General features: G+C 42.1%; 1 protein-coding gene across 1 annotated transcript in view; it reads right to left on the reverse strand.

The window, feature by feature from the left end:
• ITPR2 (inositol 1,4,5-trisphosphate receptor type 2) overlaps nt 1-21,886 on the reverse strand; it is a 262,261-nt gene that overhangs the window by 225,136 nt on the left and 15,239 nt on the right. The window contains exon 2 of the mRNA XM_075161128.1: nt 4,075-4,145. Within this exon, the coding sequence (XP_075017229.1) occupies nt 4,075-4,145 (71 nt within the window). The remainder of the gene's footprint in view (nt 1-4,074; nt 4,146-21,886) is intronic.

A 21,886-nucleotide genomic window follows, 5' to 3' on the forward strand; every position in this document is an offset into this window, starting at 1 on the left:
AGTAAAAAGGGAAATGGCAGACAGCAGAGGAAAGGGTAGGAGGAGGAAAGGAGAGAGTGCAGACGAACGTAATGGAAGGGAAAGAAGAGGAAAGAACAATGTCAGAAAAAGCTTAGAACAGACTGAAAATTGAGAGAAGGGCAAGAGGAGGATATCTAGGAACTCAAACATCACTTTCATTGCAGATGCCTCAAGAAAAAGGGTATAAAACAAGGGAAGTTTAAATCAGTTTAAGAACTTAGGTCATTTTACATTTAAAATAGAAGAGAGACTTTTGCTCCTTTTTCAGAGTTGCTAAATTTGACCAAGAAGCAGGTCTTATCTGTGCTATTTTACACCTTAGAAGCTGAAAGTGTTTCCCACTGGAGATAACAGCATCAAGCTGAAGTGTGTTTAAGGTCACAGTCTAAGGAAACTTGCAGTTCTGTGGCTCATGATGTAACTTTTCTTCAGAGGTACGGGACTTCTGGCACACACTGTTCTTCCTAATCTCTGTGAACCTGGCCCTGCAGCAGGGTAAGCATTTCCATCACGACACTAGCTGCTTTAGCTCTCACTAGCTTCAGTTAGAATTAGGACAAGAAGCACCTGGCTTGATCAGTCCCTTAAGTTCAACTGCAAAATAGTAAACGCTTTTTTTTCTTCAACAGACTTCAGGAAACACGTGTGGGACCAAATTCTGTCCTCCTTTGCACTGACGCAAATCTGGATATGCACATTGATGAACACAGAGCCACTCCAGTCCATTCCAGTGTGACTGAAGCGGAAATATGGACGCAAAATGAAAAGCAACCACAGCTTTCCTTAGCTTACCAAGGAAAGCTACAACTCCATTTGTAGGATGTTCTGAAACAACTAGAATAGCTACCACCCACTCAAAAAAACAGAAAGTAAACACATAACAAAAACGAAACTGCTATTTTGAGACACCTCTTTACATAGGCTTTCAGTTCAGGCCAACAGCTCAGTACCTAAATTTGATCTCTGAGTGAACTCTGTAGGAGGGATACAAGTAGTTAGAAAACACCATCTTTTTTTTCTTTCTTCTGTAGGGAAAAGGGTTGATAAAATATTACCAAAAAAGAGCAAACATAGTCCTCTGATGTTAATTTTCAGAGTCAGTCCTTGGAATCTATCTAAATATCTTGTTAGAAACATGCCTTTCTCATACTTATTTGACTCTTAGGTCGTGCTCTAACCTCAAATCAACGCCAGTTCAGCTATTAGTGATAAAAACATTGTAAACCATAGAGACAGCAGTTCCTATTACTAAGGAGGCCCTACTCTTCCTGCTGTTAGATGCTATTTTTAGTTGCTTATGTCTAATCATTTATGCCTAAGTCTTCTTTTTATGTCAAGAACCTACTTAAAGCAGTTTTTGTTTGTTATATCAACTTTGCCATTTTAATTGAATGCTATTTCCCAGAATATTCTTGGGGGGGGGGGGGAACGGTTTTTGCTAACGTTTCCTGGTAAGCAACAACATTTAGCAACCCTTTTGCCTCAGTGCTCTTGAGCAGAGCTAAGAAATTTAACAAAGCATGGCAGAGATGTGCTCTCATAATACAGACACCTCTGTGGTACCAGGCACTAAATCCCAATTAGACAGCAAGTTTCTGCTGTGTTCTCAGCAAAACTGCTATTCCCACACTTAGAATTTGACCTGTAAGATGAAGGAGAAAACAACCAAATGATGGCTTTATCTTTGCTGCACCCATTCTCCTGAATGCCACTTGATTACACATACCTGAAGCAGCATGAAAACGCTACTAGATGCAGCCCCTAACAATATAGCCGTGATGTTATAGCATGGTGGGTTGCATCAATTAAGGTGACAAAACTCACTTTTTCACTAATTTAGCTTCTCCTACAGATGTTGCAGTTCATCCAAATTTGCATGCTACCACAATGCTAGCAACAGCTAAGCAAGCCACTTCAAAATTAAGTCAGATATGGGTGCACTCTAAACCAGGAAGAGGTAAAGAGTGAGAGGAAGAGAGGCTGCTGGAGCCAAAGGGAGCTAAGAGGCAGCAGCGAGGAGGAGGAGAAAAGTAGCTAGCAACAAGTTTTGGGGCAAGGAGGGAAAGGGAGAAGAGGAGATCCCCAAAAAGTGGAGGATCTGAGTTAGAGGAAAGGAGAGGTTAGGTGCGATGGGGAAGAGGGAGCAGAGGCAACTAAAGATAAAGGGATGTGTTATGCAAGCAACAGACAGAGGTTGCAATAGGGAACATTCTACAACTAATAGAAAAACATTCCCCTGCAGAAGCCGGGATGTAACTCAGGAGTACAGTCCTTTCGTTCCCCCAGCAGCAGAAAACAGCTGTACGCCTTGTCTGTGCCTCATCCCCTTCTGACATCTGATCTACGTACACACGTGCTACTGCCACCACTGATGGCATCAGTGTTCAATAACCTCGCACCCTGGCTCAAAGTGCCCAGACCTTCTCGATGTCGTTGAAATCCCTTTTCTGGGGGGAGGGGTGGGAGGGCGGAACTCAAGACAGAACACTATAAACTTTTTCCTTCTTTGCCTTTTCAAGTTAGGAAAGAACATCACAGAACTGCGATAAAAGAACTCTACTGTACTGAAGTTATAAAATCAAGCCCTCAAGCATTAGACAATGAAAAAATTAAGGTTGTCTTTTTAACCTCTGCTCAGCTCCTTGATTGTAGGCATTTGGATGTATTCTGCAATTATACTATCACATGCAAATCTCTTCCAGTGACCCGTGTCTCATCTAGAAACCTGGATATGTTCTACTTTGGGAACACATCAGGGTGGTGAAGTGACAGAAATACTGTCCAAAGAATCCCCACCTGAAGTTTTGTGCAACCTGGAAGCTGTGAATTAAACATGTATTTGCAGGCAGCGAGAGGATTAAATCACAGTTAGGTAGCCTGAAAGCCACACTGGAGAACTAGATGCTATCCCCATCTCTGCTATAAAGTTATTCCATGACATCACGCAAGTGACTGAAATTCATTACTATTAGTTTCTAAGTATACATCCTCTCTTTCTCAATTTCCAAAATCTGCCTATGTGCTGAATGCTTACAGCTGGAACTGAAACCAACTGCTGATGTTTCCTGAATACAAAATGGAAAAAAATCTTGAATACTCTGGGAAAGCAGAACTTCAGTCTCTCAATGTTTTAAATGCAACTTCTTTGCAATAATAACATATACATACTACAGTATAATAAACACTGGAAATAAAATAATAAGGTTAAGAATGTCAGTGCAACCCCTTGAGATAGATAACAAGCAGCCATGAAACGCGTTTCCCTTGCTCTAAACCAGGCAAACCATAACTGTCTTTATCTTGTAACAGGTGTGAATCCAAGCTCATTTAGGCCAAAAGAGGTATAGATCAGGCTAGTAAGGCTCTACTTTGGCACAGCTAGAGCCATGGCTTAAATCAAGTACAGACAAGACTGAGAGGTTTTATTTCCTTCCCTGCATATAAACACACAGAACTTCTGATACCACAGGAGTATTTTTTAGCCTTCAAGAAGTGGAAACGGCGTGTTGTCAGTGCAGTTATTTTTTCCAATAAGCAAACAGCAGAATTACCCAAATGTACAAGGTCATGTCTAAGAAAGTTGAGAAAAATCAGATACGGTTTTAAGCAAAAGCAAAACAAAAAGCTGACAAAATATTTGGGGGTAGTCCTTAAAATGTTGTCTTATCTTTTAAAAAAATAAACAAACCAGCAGCTTAAGTAGTTTTGAACTTCACGAGCTTGTTTCCCATTTACAGTAAGAGCAGAGCTGGAGAAAGGAGTTAGTCACACAGCAGGGGATCAGCATTCAGTATACTGAACAGAGCAACCAACTCTTGGACTACAAGAAAATGAAGCCCTTTCCCCATGTTTTCCACCTACCCCTCATGCCTTTGCTAATTTGGTATTTAGTTCTCAAAATCTGTCATTCACATTCCAGTTTGAAACTTCGGCAGTGTGTTCACAAACCATGAAGGCATCTGGGAAGTTACATGTCTGGTAAGGCAAAGTGCCCAAGGAGTTAGAACATGCATCAATCGGTCATTAAAAAAAAAATTATCCCCAGTTACTGACCTCTGAACTTCTTTGGAGGATTAGCAAGGTCACCTGCCTCTGGCTGAACCACACACCGGTCATCCACTAACCTAGAAAAACAAAAGTTATTACAGTTACTAAAACAGCTTTTGACATCAGTGTATATAAATGCAGAGACATACCTGTCACACCATAGTTACAGAAGCTTACACATTTCTCCAATTTAATTCAAAAAATACCTTAGAAACTCTATTATTCAGTTACTAAGCACAACCAAGAAAAGATAACTCTACATTTTCCTTCAAGAAAGAGGATTTCTTCTATTGCACTAAATTATGGCCTATGTTTCAGATCCCACTTCATTTAAATGTGGTAAAAGTCCCTTTTGTTACACCGTGTACATCGATGTTACATGTAAAATTCTTGTTTTCTTTTGTCAGAGCCCATTAACCCTGAATCAGAAACAGTTTGTTTTTCTGCAGCTGTCAGATTTTTACATCCATTACCCTAGGGCATAATCCAAAATTCATCACAATCAACAGAGAGTCTCTGAGCCACTTAAATGAGCCCTGGAAAAAGTCCTCAAAGGAAAATGTTAGAAAGGCACACTTGTATCTGATAGGAGAAAGGACATTTAAAGCACTGGCCCCATACTTGCAAGCTGTCCCGTGCTTGCAGATTCCTGCATCCCCACTGAGGACTTTTAAGGGGATGCACAGTAAGCAGCCTTCATGTGGGTACAAGTGTATATATGGATCTGCTTACACGATCAGGACGTACAGTGGGGTTTCTCCAGTGACTTGCTGTTTCATAACACTGTTTTATCTAGAATTTGAATCTGGAATCCGATAAAGCACCTTGGATTTTAGTCTTTAAACATTCTGCTATTCCATTTCCAATCTTTTCCTCTGAGGAGGCATGTGGAATTAAGATTCAGCTCCGATCAAAACTCACAGGACCACATTTTCCTTTGCTAAAATGAATAAGCATTTATTTAATCCACAGCAGAAAATCTAAATAACAAATCAAATATATTTCTCACAATATTTTAGAAGTTAAATAAACAATAAAATTAAAAAATATAAATTGTTAATCTTATCACAGAATTTCCTAAACATAAATTCAGCTTCCTTTCAGGAAGCATCCTGTAAATAATCTGCCTGTTTCAAACAATTATTCAGGAAAATCATGTTTAAGGACACGCTTCTGCCCTGCCACTTCACAACAACAGTCTTAGCAGCATTTTCTGTGGGAAATTGCCAGAAAAAGCACAATTTGGGTCCAGCCAAATTACACAATAGATGCACTCAGTTTTCACTCAAGCTGATGAAGGCTTTGCATCTAGCCACAAGCGCAGCTAGACCGATCCCCCAGCAAGCCCATGAATTTTCCACCTCTAGCAAGCTGACTGCTGACAAGCCGCCCACTGTGGTTGCAGCTCCCAGAAACAGAAGCGAAAAGGATAAAGAATTTTGGAAGTCAGCAGCTCGGATCTCATAACATACTTGGATGCAAATGTGAAGTGTCAGTGAGGAAGGAGAACTGAAGTAACAGTTCCAGGAGCAGGCAGGGGACCTGCCACGGCCTTATGGAGTTGTGTTTTTCACAGTCTAGATTAGGCCAGGCTTAATAAGAACAAAGTAAGGTTTGGAAAGCAGGCTTAGGAAGAGTCAGTCCTGCAAGATGCCCTCTTGTCTTCTTTTGTTAGAGCCCATTAAGCCTGAATCAGAAACAGTTTGTTTTTCTGCAGCTGTCAGATTTTCTGTCTACGATCTAATGGGCCAAAGCTTCCTATAAACAGCACCTAAAACCTCAAGTCACAGAAGAAACAAAGCTGGAAAGGACTACCTTAACAGAAGCTTTCCCAAAGGATTTTATGTCAAGAAGTACTTCCCCCTCAACAAAATCCCTCAAAAGCTTTTTGAATGAACCCATAAGGTTTGACCCGTAAGCACTGTCAGGATGGAGGACAGTACGTTGGAAGCTGATTCCTTGGTGACAACTTGTGCGCCCTCATGACAACTGTGACTGTGGATGAAATGCAAAACTTTCATCATGGTGCCACATCACGTAACAAAAGCCAGACAGAAAACAAGGTGTTGGTGCTGAGAAAAACAAACAAGATCCTGCACACTCTCTGAGCCAGTTAGCTGCAGTGTTCAAACATGTTAGACTTCCAATGCTCAGAAAATAGACATTAAACTATTAATATCAATCGCTTTCATTTAAGCATTCTCTAAAGGCACAAAGATAAGGACCATAAATGAGTTCTGCAGTCATTAGGAACCAAAGACATCAGACAAGACAAAGGAGAAAGGAACTGCTGCTACTCCCATCCTATAGACACAAAATGACAGCACAGAAAGATTAATTGACATGGCAGGACAGTGGCATGACAGACCAGAAACATCATCTCCTGAACCCCTGCTCAGTGCCTCAGCTTCTGACACCTTTGTTTCTTACAAAGTATCTTACAACACAGGACAAAAATCTGAATAAAGTATTGCTTTGTCTATATAGCAGTCTTCCAACAATTTAATCCTCAACATTTCCATATAATGACATTCATCCTGTATTCCAGCAGTATGTGCTTCGAAGAGTTCAGTAGCTACTTGTTTACTGTGGAGGTGCTTGTTACGGTACCATAGTGGGAGCAGAGTTGCACATTGCACACGATGCAAGACTTCAGCCTGTTCTGTAGACTGGAACAGAAGAAGCTCTTCAAACACAGACCACTTCCTCTGACACACAATTCAAAATATTCAAATCCCATTTTTTATATCGAGCCAAAAGGCAGCTGTTGGTTTGTTACTGACGCCTGCTAGGTGGCTGCGTTAAACAACCAGTAATTCATGACCTTTGTAACCTGCAAACAATCCATTTGAGATGCGTGAAACCGAACAACAGGCTTGACTCCAAAAGGTCCCGGGCACCTGCAGCTTCTGTCAGATCACTGCACAGCACGTTTTAAGATCACTCACTTGCTGGTTTGCATAGGAGGCCAGAGTGCACCAGACAAGACTTTTCTGATAAAGGCAGAATTTACTATATTATACCATGAAATTTGCTAGCTACTTAAACACTGATCTAAATTATTATGCCAATATTCAAGCCACTGTATCATCAAAGAAGCTTTGGCAAACTTCAAAGGGTTTAATTCTTCAGCTGGACTGCAGACAATACCGCTTTGTGTCCTCCGTTGTCATTCAGTACCTGGCAGATACAACATGACTGCATTCCAGTTTTTCATATGTTGGTGGCATATAAATGACAAAGGAGTTCCCTGCACATGTAAGATATGATTTTTATTTGTGCAAGTTCTTCCCTGAACACACTAAATATCTGGTTTATGTACAATGCCTCCAGGTAATTGTTGCATTGCTGTAGTAATTAAGTTGTACAGTAGTTCACTGGTGCCTAAGATAAATCATCAGAAAAGTCAAAATAATAATTATGGCCCTGGACTTTACGCATATCCCTTTGTATTCAGTAATTGCAGAATTAGGGTCTGAAAGTAACAACGTTCATGGGATTGCTTGTCTTAGATGCCCAGTCATTCTCCCACTGAAGCCAGTGAAAGTTTTTCCACTCACTGCAGGGGAAGCAAGGGCAGTTCCTCACCATGCCGCTGCATGCAGCCAACCTCACAGACTAGCAAATATTTAAGCCATTAAGATCCCACGCTACAGTGTACAAAGCCAATTAAACAAGAATTGAAACTATCTAAAGCGATGCCTAGCAGTTAAGGTGTGCTTCTCAGCAGAGGCAGGGGAAAAAAGTAAAGGCAGCTTTCAACTCTCTGTTAGCGTTAGTGGGCATGGTGGTGTTGAGTTGATGGTTGGACTCGATGATCTTAGAGGTTTTTTCCAACCTTAATGATTCTATGATTCTATGATTCGCCAGGATAGTGCACCATATCACGTGAAGTGGTCAAAGCATGAACCTGTACAGAGTCCTGCACCTATCTTCTTCTCCCTTCATTTCCCCCCATCATTTGGTGGGGTTAAATCTGTCCTTTCTCACCACATGCAACGCCAGACGTGTATAAGCATTCAGTTTAGTAGTATCTTGCAGCAATGAATTCCATGTATAAGGTAGCATCTGTGTAAACGTATTTACAAGCAGTTTCAAATAGAGTGCCTCTCATTTCTGTTGTTTCAGCAACAAAAGGACAGGATCAACTTCTCCCAATACTATTCATCATTTGTATTCAGAACTTGCCTAATATAAACAACTTCAAACTTCCCATACAGCTTCTAATATCGCTCCGCTCCCTGGGCACTGGGCAGAAGCAGGGAAACAATAACTTGCAGTAATTCCCACTAAATCTTTCCACTGGGTAGAGCAGCAGCCTTTGTAGGGACTTTCACTGAAAGAAAAAACAGAATGAGTCTGTGAAGAACCAGTGGGGACACACCGTGTATTTGGGGAAACAGGAGGAAGGACGAACCGACGGGAGGAGCAGACTAAGCAGTAGCAGTATAACTGATAAGGCAGGTATGTTGGCAGAAAAGACTAATGGTACCTGGGTTTACAGGTATGAATCATGTGTGCTGGATGAGTCTTCATGTCCTACAAGCTCCTCTGATTACCTAACACAGGCTAAAGGTAAATACACCAAAGGTTTCTAGGAACTTGCAGATGTAGCGCGAGGTTCAAGAAATAGTTGTATAGCAATAATCCTAGAAAAACTGTTCACAATGATGAGTTGTTTTAAATTTACTACTGAGATACAGTTGCATTCTGGAAGAATAAAAACCAATAGGAAAGGAAAAAAAATAGAAAAGGAATGATGATAGATTTCCTGAATTTTAGGGCTCTTTCATAACACAAGATGCTTTTTAGATTGTCCAAGAAAGCAGCCACATAATATTCATTTATCCTAGCTTTGTGCCTTCAATTTAAAAAAATATCATCCTGAAATGTATTTTTTCTCTTCCTATCAAGACTTCCACTTTTCATAGCCAATATTATTAAGCAAAACAATACCTAAACAAACACTTAAGACAAAACACACAAGCACACAGACTCTCTCATACATGTAACTACACATGCGTTGTGTGTGTGTAACTTATTAAAAAATACAAGACCCAGCTACTGACGTCTATTATAATAGACGGGGATGAGCAGAACTCAGCTTGGTACTCCTCACACATATGTAGAGTATTTTACTCCTCAAAAAGCTGAATAAACTAAGCTAGAGGCAATGTCTTCAATCTAAGACGCTCTCTCAGTTGCTCAGCTTTTACTCTCTTAATGGTGTCATCATGTCACTGATTTTCTGAGCAGCATAAGGCCCAACAGCAGCAGGAAGAGGGGGCAATGTTGACAACAGACATCAGCAAGAGAAGCTGAACATTTTAATTGCCAGTGGAGCCAAGCAATCTCTTTGTTCAACATCAGTTCACAAATCATGCTGAGGTTACATCCCAAAGACACATAACCTCAACAGCCCCTCGTGAACAAAGGACCAGCCCTCAAAGCCTCCCTTCCTTTGCTCCTCAGACGTCCCTTCACATACGCAACCTCCTCATCAGAAACACTCCTCCAGAGCACCCTCCACCCAACACACTTCTTCCCTTCCTAGCAGCTCTCACCCACAAAGCCTCTCCCATGCTCCACACATCCCAGCACACAGTAACCGCTCGGGAAGAGAGGTGCTAGTCATATCACTAAGAAGCCAACCAATAACGAACAATAGGTTATTAAAATTTTGCTGCCCTGGAAATCAAGTGCCAAAACAATCAGGTCCACCCAGTTCTTCTCCAAGTCCACCCACTTTTCATTTCATTGAGCCTCTTATCAGGCATCTAGGTCAGCCCACTTCTTGCTTGCCTCAAGCGGTCTCCTGCCAGGAATCTACAGTCATCATACCTCGCCCTTCCCAAAATGTGAGTTCATACTCCTTTTTGACTACCAGTCCTGATTCAAATGATTTACAGCTCTATGATTTAGCTCCACTGTATGAAATTTGTCCTTTTTCCTGTCTCCTTCCTTTACAAAGACAAATTTTTCATCATCATCTTTTCACATCTGCGATCTTTCAGGGTCTCCTACATTAATCCCAGCTTGCACAGAAAATAAAAAGGATCTTTCTTGCACTTATAGCAGGGCTATTAAGCCTCTCTACCATTTAGGAAGATTCCATGTTAAAAATCCCTTTTGATAAATGGGAGGATCGCAGTACACAGCATTCAAACAAGAACTGCACTACATGCCAATGAGGTGCAGCAGAACAGAGACTAGAAAGTCTCCAGAAACTCCTGCCTGCCTCGAACTTTAGCAATTTTATCCTTTCCTTTCTGAATAAATTTTAATTGCTACAAACACAAAGTTTAACACAGGTTGAAAGAAGCTATTAAATTATTATCCCTACTCTGGAAAAACAAACTTCTATGCATCTAAAATATTCTGAACTTCTCAAAGTGTCTTACACAGCAGACAAATTTCACCATAAACCATTCTCAATGTAAAACAAGAATGTGGGTGCATTTTCTCTCAGCTACACAGATCAGGAACACTCAGCCATTCTCACCATGCCGAAAAATGCTTGTGCAGGTCACTTTGAATTGTATTATCAAATGCAACAGAGACAGAAGGGCAGAAAGCAAGGTACCAAGCATACACTGGAAAACGAAACAACAGCATGCAAGTAATCATCTCCACATTTGCACTAACAGTGGCACTAATAATCAGCCCTGAAGTTTTTTTCCTTATCTGATAGTGCATTCATCTATTCTTGTAACCGTACCCGCAGGCTTGCAAGTCGGAGGGGGGAAAAAAAAGCACAAGTTTTGCCTGTTCAATTAAGTAATCCAGCTATAAATCCTGGATGTCACTTGGTTATTCTTTTGTATTGTATTATATCCAGTCATGCTTTTAGCTTGTAAAAGCTTCAGAAACCTGTTCAAGAAGAATTTGTTTATCCATTTTATAGTTACAGTTACATTTAAAACATTGTGCAAATGAAAATAAATTATAAGAATAGAGTTAAAATAAATTATTACAATAGAATAAAGTGTTATTTGGAGATTACAGTGGAGGGAAGAAAACATGATTCTTAGATTTTAGTCTCAATTTTGCAATTTTCTTGGCTTGCATAATAGGTAAGTCATTTATGCACAGGGAAAATGGTACTGAATTTAGCTTGTGCATACTAATTTTTGCCAAGTAAATAAACATTCGCAGGGTATTTCAAGATCCTCACATCAATACAACATACATTAAGCCGCTTTTCAGCGGTGCCAAGCATACCTATTTTCTGCTGTCAAAAGGGGACTTGGGAATTGGCAATGGGAGGAGGTGTGCCAGCCCCCCCACCCCCCCACCCAGCCCATTCCCCAGTCACACAAACTCCTGCTACACTTCTCCGAAATGCCGGTGCTCTGCTCCCAGGCTTGTTTTGGCTTCAGTCTGTCTCAGTACCTTTGAAAAACAAATTACATTCCCATAAAACCAAAGAAATGTCCGATTTCTTCGTCTCTTTTTTTTTTTTTTGAAAATATGAAAAGTAAAACTATCATACAAGGATGTTGTAATAACCTAAAGGCATTGAAGAAAATCTTTAATTGAAGAAATTGAAGAAAATCTTGCACAGGAAAACATACTCTTTTGGATGAAATTTGTATTGAGACATTCTTCTAAAGCTAAGAAATGGAAAGGATAAAATGAGTATTAGGAAAGCGTTCTGAAAGCAGTGGTGGCTTGCAGAACATAGACCCACTAACAATATGCATCACCTGGGAGACTGGACAATTTTTCCATTACCAACATTTTCTTTTCTGGGTGAAATCCTGGCTCTCTTTGAACTTACTGGCAAAATTTCCACTGATGTCTCTGAGGCCAAGATTTCACCCCAATGACTGTACCTCGCCAGAAGTGTACTGGGGGGGTGAAGTGCTGTTTGTCAGCACCAAGTGCATGGCTATATGGGAGACTCTTCAAACGGAGGGAGCCCACCGCCGCCACCACCAGCCAGCTCACCACTGCCAAACCAATCTCACCTGGAGATGGGGTGGAACATGGTGTTCTAGTGGCCTCAGTTCAGCCAAGTAAGCGTAAGGTGTCTCGCTCAAATCCGTCATCTGAGATCTTTTTTCAGTCAAGATTAAGAGACAGGCACCTCCAGAGGGCAATAACAACCTATTCTAGGGCAGATGTGTAAAATAGGAGGATGAAACATCCTCTGGACATGGCCTTCCTCTCTCCCTTGTCTATTTGCTGCTTGTGTAACTTTGAGATGACTACGCTTTGGGAAAACACGTTAAGTGAGACCCCCAACCACCTCAGGACAGAGGTACTGCAGGGCTTTCCTCCCAGTTCAACCTGAACGCCTGGCAATTTTTCTTGTGCCTGGCTCAGACGGAGATGAGAAACCCAGCTGGACCTGGTTGAGATATTCTTCCTGCCCGCATCCACCTCCCTTCTGCACACCCCTTGGCAAAACAAGACTGATAACACTGCACTCTTGGGGGTGCACACTCACTGCCAGGTTTCCAACAACCAGAGAAAAACATTACGTTAATGTCCCTACACACGGGGTACAAAGAATATGCATCTCTTCAAGTCTGCAAAGTCTTTCTTTTTCCAAAAGATAGCCAGCGTGACCCACAGTATACATTCAAGGGTGAGGATTTTTACGCTGATGCAGTTTGTCTCAAAAGATTCCAGCCACTGAGATGTGATAGAACAAAAGAGAAAAACCTTCCTTCAGTTTCAATTAAGCTTGCTCAACTATTGCTCACGAGGACAGTAGTGAAGGACCGTTTAAGTTAATTGTACACAAAATGAAGAAGGTAAAGAAAGCTGTATTAATTATTGCAATTTTGTTAAAACTGGAAATTTGATCATTTCAAGACAAGATTTTAGAAAGTGGGACATTGTAGAAGTGAACATATGTGTTAAAATATCATAGTTCTTTGAGCATATTATCATACATTAAAATCCAAAAATGTCATCATCTGCTCATCAGCTGTTCAACAGTCTGTTTGAAGTATTATCCCACATACAGTATTCAACTGAGGCTTTATATTCATGTTCTTCAGGGCAGAGGCTGCATACCACAAACGTCCACAATAATCTCCAAATATTCTCTTTATTTATTTTAGGAGCATCTGAGGCATCCTTCGTCAAAGTTTTTAAGTACAATCTAACTTCTGCAGCTCTTCTACTTAATCCTTACTCCAACTAGCTACATATCGAATGCAAATACTGCAACAAGTCTAGGATTTGGCCCAACACAAACACGATGCTTACTTAGAAGTAAATCAGAAAATCAAGATTAAACATGTAACTAACTCTGCTTGATCACACCTTACAACTACCCATAACAGGTCTGCCACTCAGCTCTCCCAATGTAAAACAGCATGGATGAAGTAGAATTACTAGGTATATTGACATAACATACACTAGAAACACTGACACTGTGACCACTGCTAACTAAAAATGGGATTTTCAGTAGTACACAAGCCTGCATCTTTACGTGAATTTTAGGCATGTAGTTCACTTATCAGTTCTTATCAGACTGGTACATAGTGACTTCATAAAAGAGGTCCTATTAATAGCATCACTTGTCTCAAAATCAAATAGACACACAGAACTCATTGCAGGGTTACCTATTCCGCCAGAGACAACAAAGCAAAGCCAGCAGTAGAGAGAAAATAATCACAATCAAAAGAAATTCTACATTCAGCTTGCACCAGAATAACTTGTGCTTTTTGCTCAGCTTTGTCTATGGCTACGCTGCACATATTTGTGAATGTCCACTTGAAAGGACTTTTGAAAGTCCACTTTAAACTTTCGAAGAACTGTGTGCTAATAAAGGAATTGGAAAGCCTGAATTTGCCACTGTTAACTCTATTTAATGAAAACAGAGAGAAAGGTTTACCTAGAAAATACTGTTGAGAAGTACTAGTATCTGTCCAGTGATCAAAAAAGTGACTTCATACCAAAAATGGTAATGAAGGCATTCACACCTACACATCAAAATGGCAACACTTATTGTATAAAGGAAGTATAAGCAAAAGGAGAGAATTAGGAAACTTACATTTGGCTGAATTAGCATAATGTAAAAATATTGTTGTTTAAGTGGACAAACCAGCCTCAAATGCTACTGTAAGGTCTCTAACAAACGTCAACAATTTCTGGGACAATAACATATATATATATAGACAAACACATACATACACAAATGCATACACACAAATTATCGATCCTGCAAACACAACTTGGAAATCAAACCAAGTTCTTTCTCCACTTTTTAACATAAACAGTAATAATCCGGCAGACCAATTGATGTCACACTATGTAAAAATGTGCATGGAAAACATTTCCTAATGAAAATGCTGACATTTTTCACGTTTTGCAGTGTTTATTTCACACAGCAATGGCAATTCTTACGTGCCTAACTTTTTGCTAAAGTTTAAAAAAAAATTCCCCTTTTTAGATAATACAGATACCAAAATACTCTATATTACAAACTTTGTTATATGTCAGGATACCAAATGAAGAAAGGACTCGCCTCATTTCAGAGGCCTTCAAATGGTGACGAGTCCTGAGCTAGTGTGAACATGTGTAATTCCACTGAAGTTAGTCAAACAGCACTTTTCTACAGCAACTAAACATCTGACTCTGTGCTTTTTATATTCTTTCTTTAGCGTATCTTCCCTTAGCTGCCCCAGAGGCTGTCTCCAAGGCCAACCAGCACTACTGTGCCACCACAACCATGCAACACACCTCGGGCCCCCATCAGCCCCTTCCACGTGGCGTACTGTATCCCGGCACCGGGGACAGACCTGGGCTTTGCACCGGGAACACGAACCTTCCCCAACCACCCTCTTGCCGAGGCAGCGCTCCGGAAGTATGGCGCTGCCTGGTTTTGCTTTCAGATAAAAGGAGACAGCTCTCAGTTTAACAGCGTAATCACCATCAAGCTCGTACCCAGCATGTAATTCAGCTCCCAAAATCCTGCTGCTGGTTTCAGCGTTTATTTCTGCCTCCGGGAACAATGACTTGGTTTGCAGGAATTCACTGAACGAGGTCTGCTCACCCTTTGATATGTGTCCAGCTCTCACTGATGGCAATGAGAATTATCACAGTTACTAAAGGATAAGAGAGCGCTTCACATCAACACGTGTTCCAATTCTCTCAGATTTTTTTTTTTCATTTTAATTTTGCAGTGATAAATGTTTATAAATTTTTGCAGCTGGGCCAGGTATTCTTGCATATTCTCTTTGCTTTTCTGTTTCTTCTGCAGCAAGTTAAAAAATCCCTTCCCAAGAAAAACCAGCTGAAAAATTACAGTGACTCTATTTACTTGTTTTTAAACTGAGCAGAGCCAGTTTCCTACTGGGAGAGATCATTTTGGGAGCTGTTCCAGATTCTCTCAGAGCTGCTTTCCCAGTCGCTGGGAGCAGCTCCTGGAGCCTTTTGCCACACCTACACCCAACCTGTACACGCTCGCTTAACAGAGTTACACATACCAGCGCTAAGCAGGAACCTGAAGAGGAAATGCTTGGGAACGCTCCTTCCACGGGGGAAGGAGTTGGGAAGCAGGAGAGTCAAGAAACAACAGCCATAAGCAAGATGGCAAAATAATAGCTTTTGTGCAGCTCTACGGGCATGAAGGTAAAGGTGGAAAAAGAGCCAAAGCATTGCTGTATTACTTGTGCGAATCTTTCATAACTAGCATTTTAAAATGGGAAAATGCCGTTAATAAGCAAGTTCAAACCTCAAAACTGCTTCAGACCTTTCTCAAATTGACCGCAATGCAGGCTGGCATCCCCTCTGCTTTTTAGGCTATACTCACAACAGCAAATTTAACGTGCCCAAGAACGCTCCCAGGGTCTGAGGCCAAGTGGCACGGCAAACCCCATGTCTGCCTCAGCAGACCTCAGCGTTCAAGCCGGGGCGGCTGCGCGCTCCAGGAGGAGCTTCCAGTCCCTGCACAGGGTCTGGGGACAGCATTAGTGCCAAAATCATACCAGGAAACACTCTTAGCAGTTTGCCGGTACAGACCATCGCCTCCCAGCACCCTAGAGCACATGTGAGCACGTGTTTATTTATTAATACAGACATAGCAGAAAATTTTTTGAAAATGGTCTCATCCTTGACCTAGCGCTTCCACCCGCGCTCTCAGTACTGACATAATGCTGAGCTGGGACAGGATGGGATTTGTATCACGACATAAATATCAGAACAACAACTCCGCTGAACACTGAAGAGCGCTGACTCGCCGGCTGTGCTGTCAGTTGTCCAAATGTTGTATCACCTCCTAAGGTGTGTCTTAACAACAAGCTCTGTTACAAAGAAATTAGTTTGGCCTTTTACGTTAAGGCCCTCCAGTTCTGCAGCATTCTTTTCAGCTGAAGGAAATGCTTCCAGGTCTCCTTGTACGGTTTATCCTGACACCGTAACAGAGGAAAAACGCCTGCAAATAATCGCATTGTATTTGGAGGACTGGAGCCCTTTATCACTTACGCACACTTGCTGGGAATTAACTGGCAGAGAAACAAAGAAATCACATCTTCTAGAAAAGCCTACACTTCAGTGATACGGTAAGTGGAAGAACGGCATCCACTTCATCTTTCCTTTTAAGTGCACTACAGCTGTACACACGCTTATTAACATTCATGTTACAATACAAAAAACATAAAACAATACAAAACCCATAAAATCCATGGGTTTTAAAGATGCGGACTATGTTTTACCTGGGAAAAAGGAGCATGGTCCCTCCTTCTGGATCAGTGAGTGGAAAGCACTGTTATTCTCAAACACGATCCAGGCACACACAATGCACCTTCTCCCTCCTGTGCCAAAGAATGTATCTCATAAAGCAAACGCAAACCAGCTTGAGGGTTACAACTCACGTTGCAAAAGTTTTTCAAGTCAAAGCAATCAGCTCTAGAAGAACTGCAATGGTAGCAGACATTTTATTGCAAATCTTGCGATTTTTGGTATCTTTTCTGTTGGTCTACTTCCTGATGCTGTATGAATATATATTAAAAAAACCTCTACTTTCATTGAAAAGCAAAAGAGCATGTGTTCCTTGCTGTCACCACTGCCCAGAGAAATGTGAAAAATGGCCTCCGGCTCTGAAAGCTCAAAAACCAGAAGACCAAGAGAACGAATCCATGCATGATTACTTTTTAAAAATCTCACCATTTTTTAAACCCCTCTCTTTTGTTTGTAGGGGATCTGACTCATAATTTGAAGAAACAAACAGGAAGCACTGCAGACATCTCCAAGTATTTCCTCTCTCCACCCTCCCACCTACCCCCCTTGCCTTTCGCTTAACTTCTGGACACTTTATTATCCATTTTGCTATGCCAGCAATGAAAGGGCACTGCTCTACGCCGGCTCCAGTGTGCTAAGGTACGCGAGACCTTCTTTTGCCCAAATCAAAGGGAAAGGTGCCCTTCCTCCCCTCGACAGGACAAAGCGAGGCTTTCACACAGCCCCCCCTCCACACCAGCTGGGAAAGCGGAGCCCCTCCACCACGCTTCGCTCTGCTGCAGCCACGGCAGCCTACAGCATCCCAGCAGCGAGCGAGGGCTCGCCGGCCGCTCTGCCCGAGGAAGCCCGGGCCCCGGGGCCTGGCAGGGGCAGAAGCCAGCTGTCGGGAGGCCGGGCGCTGGACGTGACCCTCCCCAGCACCTCCCCGCAGGGGAGTCCGGCCGAGCGGGACTTGGAGCTGAGAAACAGGATGAAGAAGTGTTAGAAGGTAATGTGCCGGGAAAGCTTTTTTACCTCACTCGGTTTATTACAGTGCTTCCTTTCATTGTATACATGGGAAAAAAAAGCATTTCCCCTTCTCCGTTCACCACCAGGACCTGCCATAATGCTGGGCAAGCAGCTGCTTAGCGCTGGCCGGCAGGAGGCACTGCCAAGGGAGGACCTCAGGGTCGGCTCCTCTGCACCCAGAGCAAGAGCCCTGACTGCAACTTGCAAGGAACCGCCGGGGTTTTTTTTAGCTTGCCCTGCTACGGCAAGCAGTTTTCGATGACCATGGGTGCCCAACACATGCCCTCAACCAACAGGTGGGTGGGGAAGGGGCAAAATCCGACCTGTGAGAAAGGCAGGCGGTGGGACGGCCTGACGCTGACGGAGCTCCAAGGCCTCAGGGAGACGAGGCACGAGGGGGCAGGAGTCCTGCACCTGCTGGAGTGTGGGGGGGAACAATACGAGCAAGGGCAGGAGAAAAGAAAGGACCTGGTTTGAGAAGACCATGCAGCTACCACAAGGAACTGGAGCAAGGTGAGAACGTGGGTGGGTGATGGAGTAAGTAGTCATCATTACTTACTCCTGCATGACCAACTCTCGACCAGTGCGGTGGGAACCTTGAAGGCATGCAATAGAAAGCTACCTGTTTCCCTTTTCGGAGATGTCAGCTCTCTCAGGCTACTCTTTTTTATTATCTTAATGGAAAAAAATAAATAAGTGGGACACATTTTAGCGACCCTTCCCAGGAAGAATGCGTTCCACTTTTGAGGGTGGTTTGTGTATTCCATCTCTTTGTGTCAGTGTACAGTCGTAAATGCAATCACAGGCAAGCCTGAGATCCTGAGGTCTATATCCACGCCACCCTGGTTCCCATAGTGACTTCGACTGTAGCAGCAAGGCTGTCCTACTACTGGACAGTTTCCCTGCAAGGGGAACCTGGACACAAAAAAAGCATACCAAAGTTCACATCTAGTTTCAAGTTAAACAAACTAATTGGTGTACACAACCCCCATTTAAAAAGTCCTGCTAAAGTCAATCTAATATTGTGCAATAATATTCAGCCCAGTAAAACTATTTTAACCTTTTCCTTATCGCGCCACAACCCTCTTGGACAGATTGTCACAAGAAGTTAACCCGCTGCCTGGCACAGTAAGATTAAAAAGCTGCCCACTGCCTTAGCTACGATTCCCTATTCATTTGTCCATAGTAAATAATACTACTCGACTATAAGCTGATCTGAAAAGATAGTACAGCACCCCACCCAAAAATCAGCTCCATTTTTATCACCTTTCCAGATTTTATTACATAATCAAAAAGCCAATCGACTATCTCTGTGGTGCAGCTTTGTGTATGGTTACACAGTTCTTTCTCCAAGTCAAACAGCACCACATTGTCTGGGATAATCTCATCCACTCACATAAACAATTAGTCTGCTATATTTTGATTAACACTTCCGTTTAAGAGGACATTGAGATGCTTCGGCCTGAGTGGCAGAAGGTCTGGCCTCCTGCTAAAACAGACATGCTCTTCTCAAGCTTTTTCTCTGACTGGAAATCATAGCTGCCAGCCTTGCCCCAAGTACCTCCCTGAAGCAGAACTGTCTATTACTTTCTGATTTGACACATGGAAATAAAACAGCATGCATTTAGGTGGTGCCTGACACTTTTTTGAGTCACAAGACTCATAGATCACAACATTCAATAAAAGGACTAAGTTGACCCAAATGCAGGAAAGGGCAAAAGTAAACATTGAGCTACTTCATTCATTTCATTTTACAACCTTTCAGAGCCTGACTGTCTCAAAGCAACAGCCAACTCCTTTAACACAAACCACCTACTAAATTTTTTAAGTATATGAACTCATATTGCTTAGAGAGACCTAAGAAGCACTCATATAAACTGTTTTGATGGTGAACAGTGATGTGTAGCCACTGATAAAAAACAGCTTGCAGAGTAAATGTATATCCACCGCCTCAGTGGTTTGAAAAACTATTCACCAAGTCAAAAGGCACAATAATCCCTGATATCGTAGTTTACTCACATATAAATTCATCCATCAGTATAGCGCCCTAAATAAGACATCGGAAGTTAATTGCTCTCCTGTGATCCATTAAGATATAAACAGATATTGGTTAAACCTAACTGGATAATCTTTCTTAGAAAAATGGAAAGCAGAGAACAGGATTTATTCCACTGCACGTATGTGCTGCTTGCTACTCTGGCAACTTAAAAGGAGTAGTACAAATTGTTCCTGCACCTCGCAATGTGCAGTTCCTCTGGTTGGTCTGCAGCTTTATGTTAGCAATTATGTGAATTGGAAGTGAGCTTGAGCCTTTGCGGTTTCTTTTTTCTAATCTTCAATCTGAAGAGGTTTTAGAACATATTTTTGTTTATTTTTACCTTTCAAGTTTAATTTTTTTTCTAGGAAATGAGCACCGAAAATAACTATTTGTTTGTATATAAAGCTCTGTGTTTATACAAAAGAAAAGTTTGTACCTAACTTGTCATCCTGAAATGAGAAAAAAGTATCACAGCACTTATAGTCACCAAAGTTGTGCGTAAGTTCCTGCCAACTAACTGTACAGATCTTGTCATAGCTGTGGAGCAGACTTTCAACTGGCATTTGGATCAGATTCTCTGCTGACTTACTCTGGCAACGCAGTGCCCAGAAAACACCTGACTGGCAAGCACTCAATTCACCACCTGCAAGGGATGGCACAAATATCCCGCTTCGCCTCCTCTCAACACACGGTAGCAAAGGTGGCAGAAGTAAAATAAGACTTCCCAGCACCCCCCAGCAATCCCCTCTGGCCAAGACCCATTTGAAAGCAGCTGCTTCCGCAAGGGCTAATATGAATCAGAAATCCAGACACACAGAAATTCATCTGGCCACTCAGGTGCCAGTTTAAGGTGGGAACACCAGCCTCCAGAAAGAAAATCCATCCTCTCCAGAACACAAAGAGCCACTAGCCAGCTGGGGAAGTGTTGAAGTCCTGCCCATTGCCTCTCTTTGGAGAGTTCAGCCTTTACAGAAAGGATCTCAATTCATTTATATCTATACCATTATAAAGAACCTGTCTATCCTGCCAGATCCTACCTTCAATCTAGGGACTGGGTAGTGGTGGAGTCGTCAGCCTCCTGAGATAAATCCCGAATGTGGGCAAAGACCAGAGCATCTCCTCCTTCCTGCAAACTAACAGGAATCCAAAGCTCGTTGGCATCCCGAGACTCAGACTCGCTTAGTTTTTCAAACTGCCCTAGAAGCAGAAACTGTGCATAATAAGACTGACTCTTAGTGATAACAGATCATCACTTGTTATCTACTGTTTGGGTTGTGTGGACCCCTTACTGCTCAAATCTTCCCTTCAACATCCTCCCAGCAACCACACAAACTGCAAGTGCTGTGGCAGAAGCAGTGTCAGTGGTGCAAAAGATACCCTGAAGCTGCCATTGCCAGCACAAACTGCTCTTTCAGGGCACCAGAGCTCAGTAACAGGGACAAAATGGCCTTCCTGTTCTTCCACAATTGACAAAGTAGATTGAATGCTGGAAACAGGGAACCACAATGAACCACCTCAGGCTGCATAGCCCAGAGACCAGGAGCAAACACCACACGGAAAGAGCTACCAACATACTTGACTGAATGCATAGGAAAACCGTCACCTCTCTTCTCCTCTTCAACTAGATTAAATAGCCTATCTCATTTCTCTCAGAAGAACTCAGTTCCATTTTATATGGAGAAGGACCAAGAACTCATGAAAGATATTTAAGGTCCAGCTTACAAGAGATCCATATTTCTTCTGGCTGCAGAAGTCAGAGAAAAAACTGCACCTGTTTTTAACAGAAATGAGTGCCTTCACCAATCTTTGGAAAACAAGCACTCAGATCTGATCCCTCAAACTACCATCACATAAAAACACCCTGTTCTTGAGCAAAAAAAGCCAGAACATAGAAATTCCAAAACTCCTTCAACAGGTAACATCATTCACCAACCTAGATACGCACAGCCAACGTGCAGAGACCACTCCGACAGTATTTGAAGATGCTTGAAGACATTCCATCACTCAGGCAAGTCTGGGAATAGTATCTTCCGTATCCTCGGAGGACTGAAGTGATTGGAAAGAAGAGCTGAC

Source organism: Calonectris borealis, chromosome 1 (genome assembly GCF_964195595.1).
Source record: "Calonectris borealis chromosome 1, bCalBor7.hap1.2, whole genome shotgun sequence".
Classification (NCBI taxonomy): domain Eukaryota; kingdom Metazoa; phylum Chordata; class Aves; order Procellariiformes; family Procellariidae; genus Calonectris; species Calonectris borealis.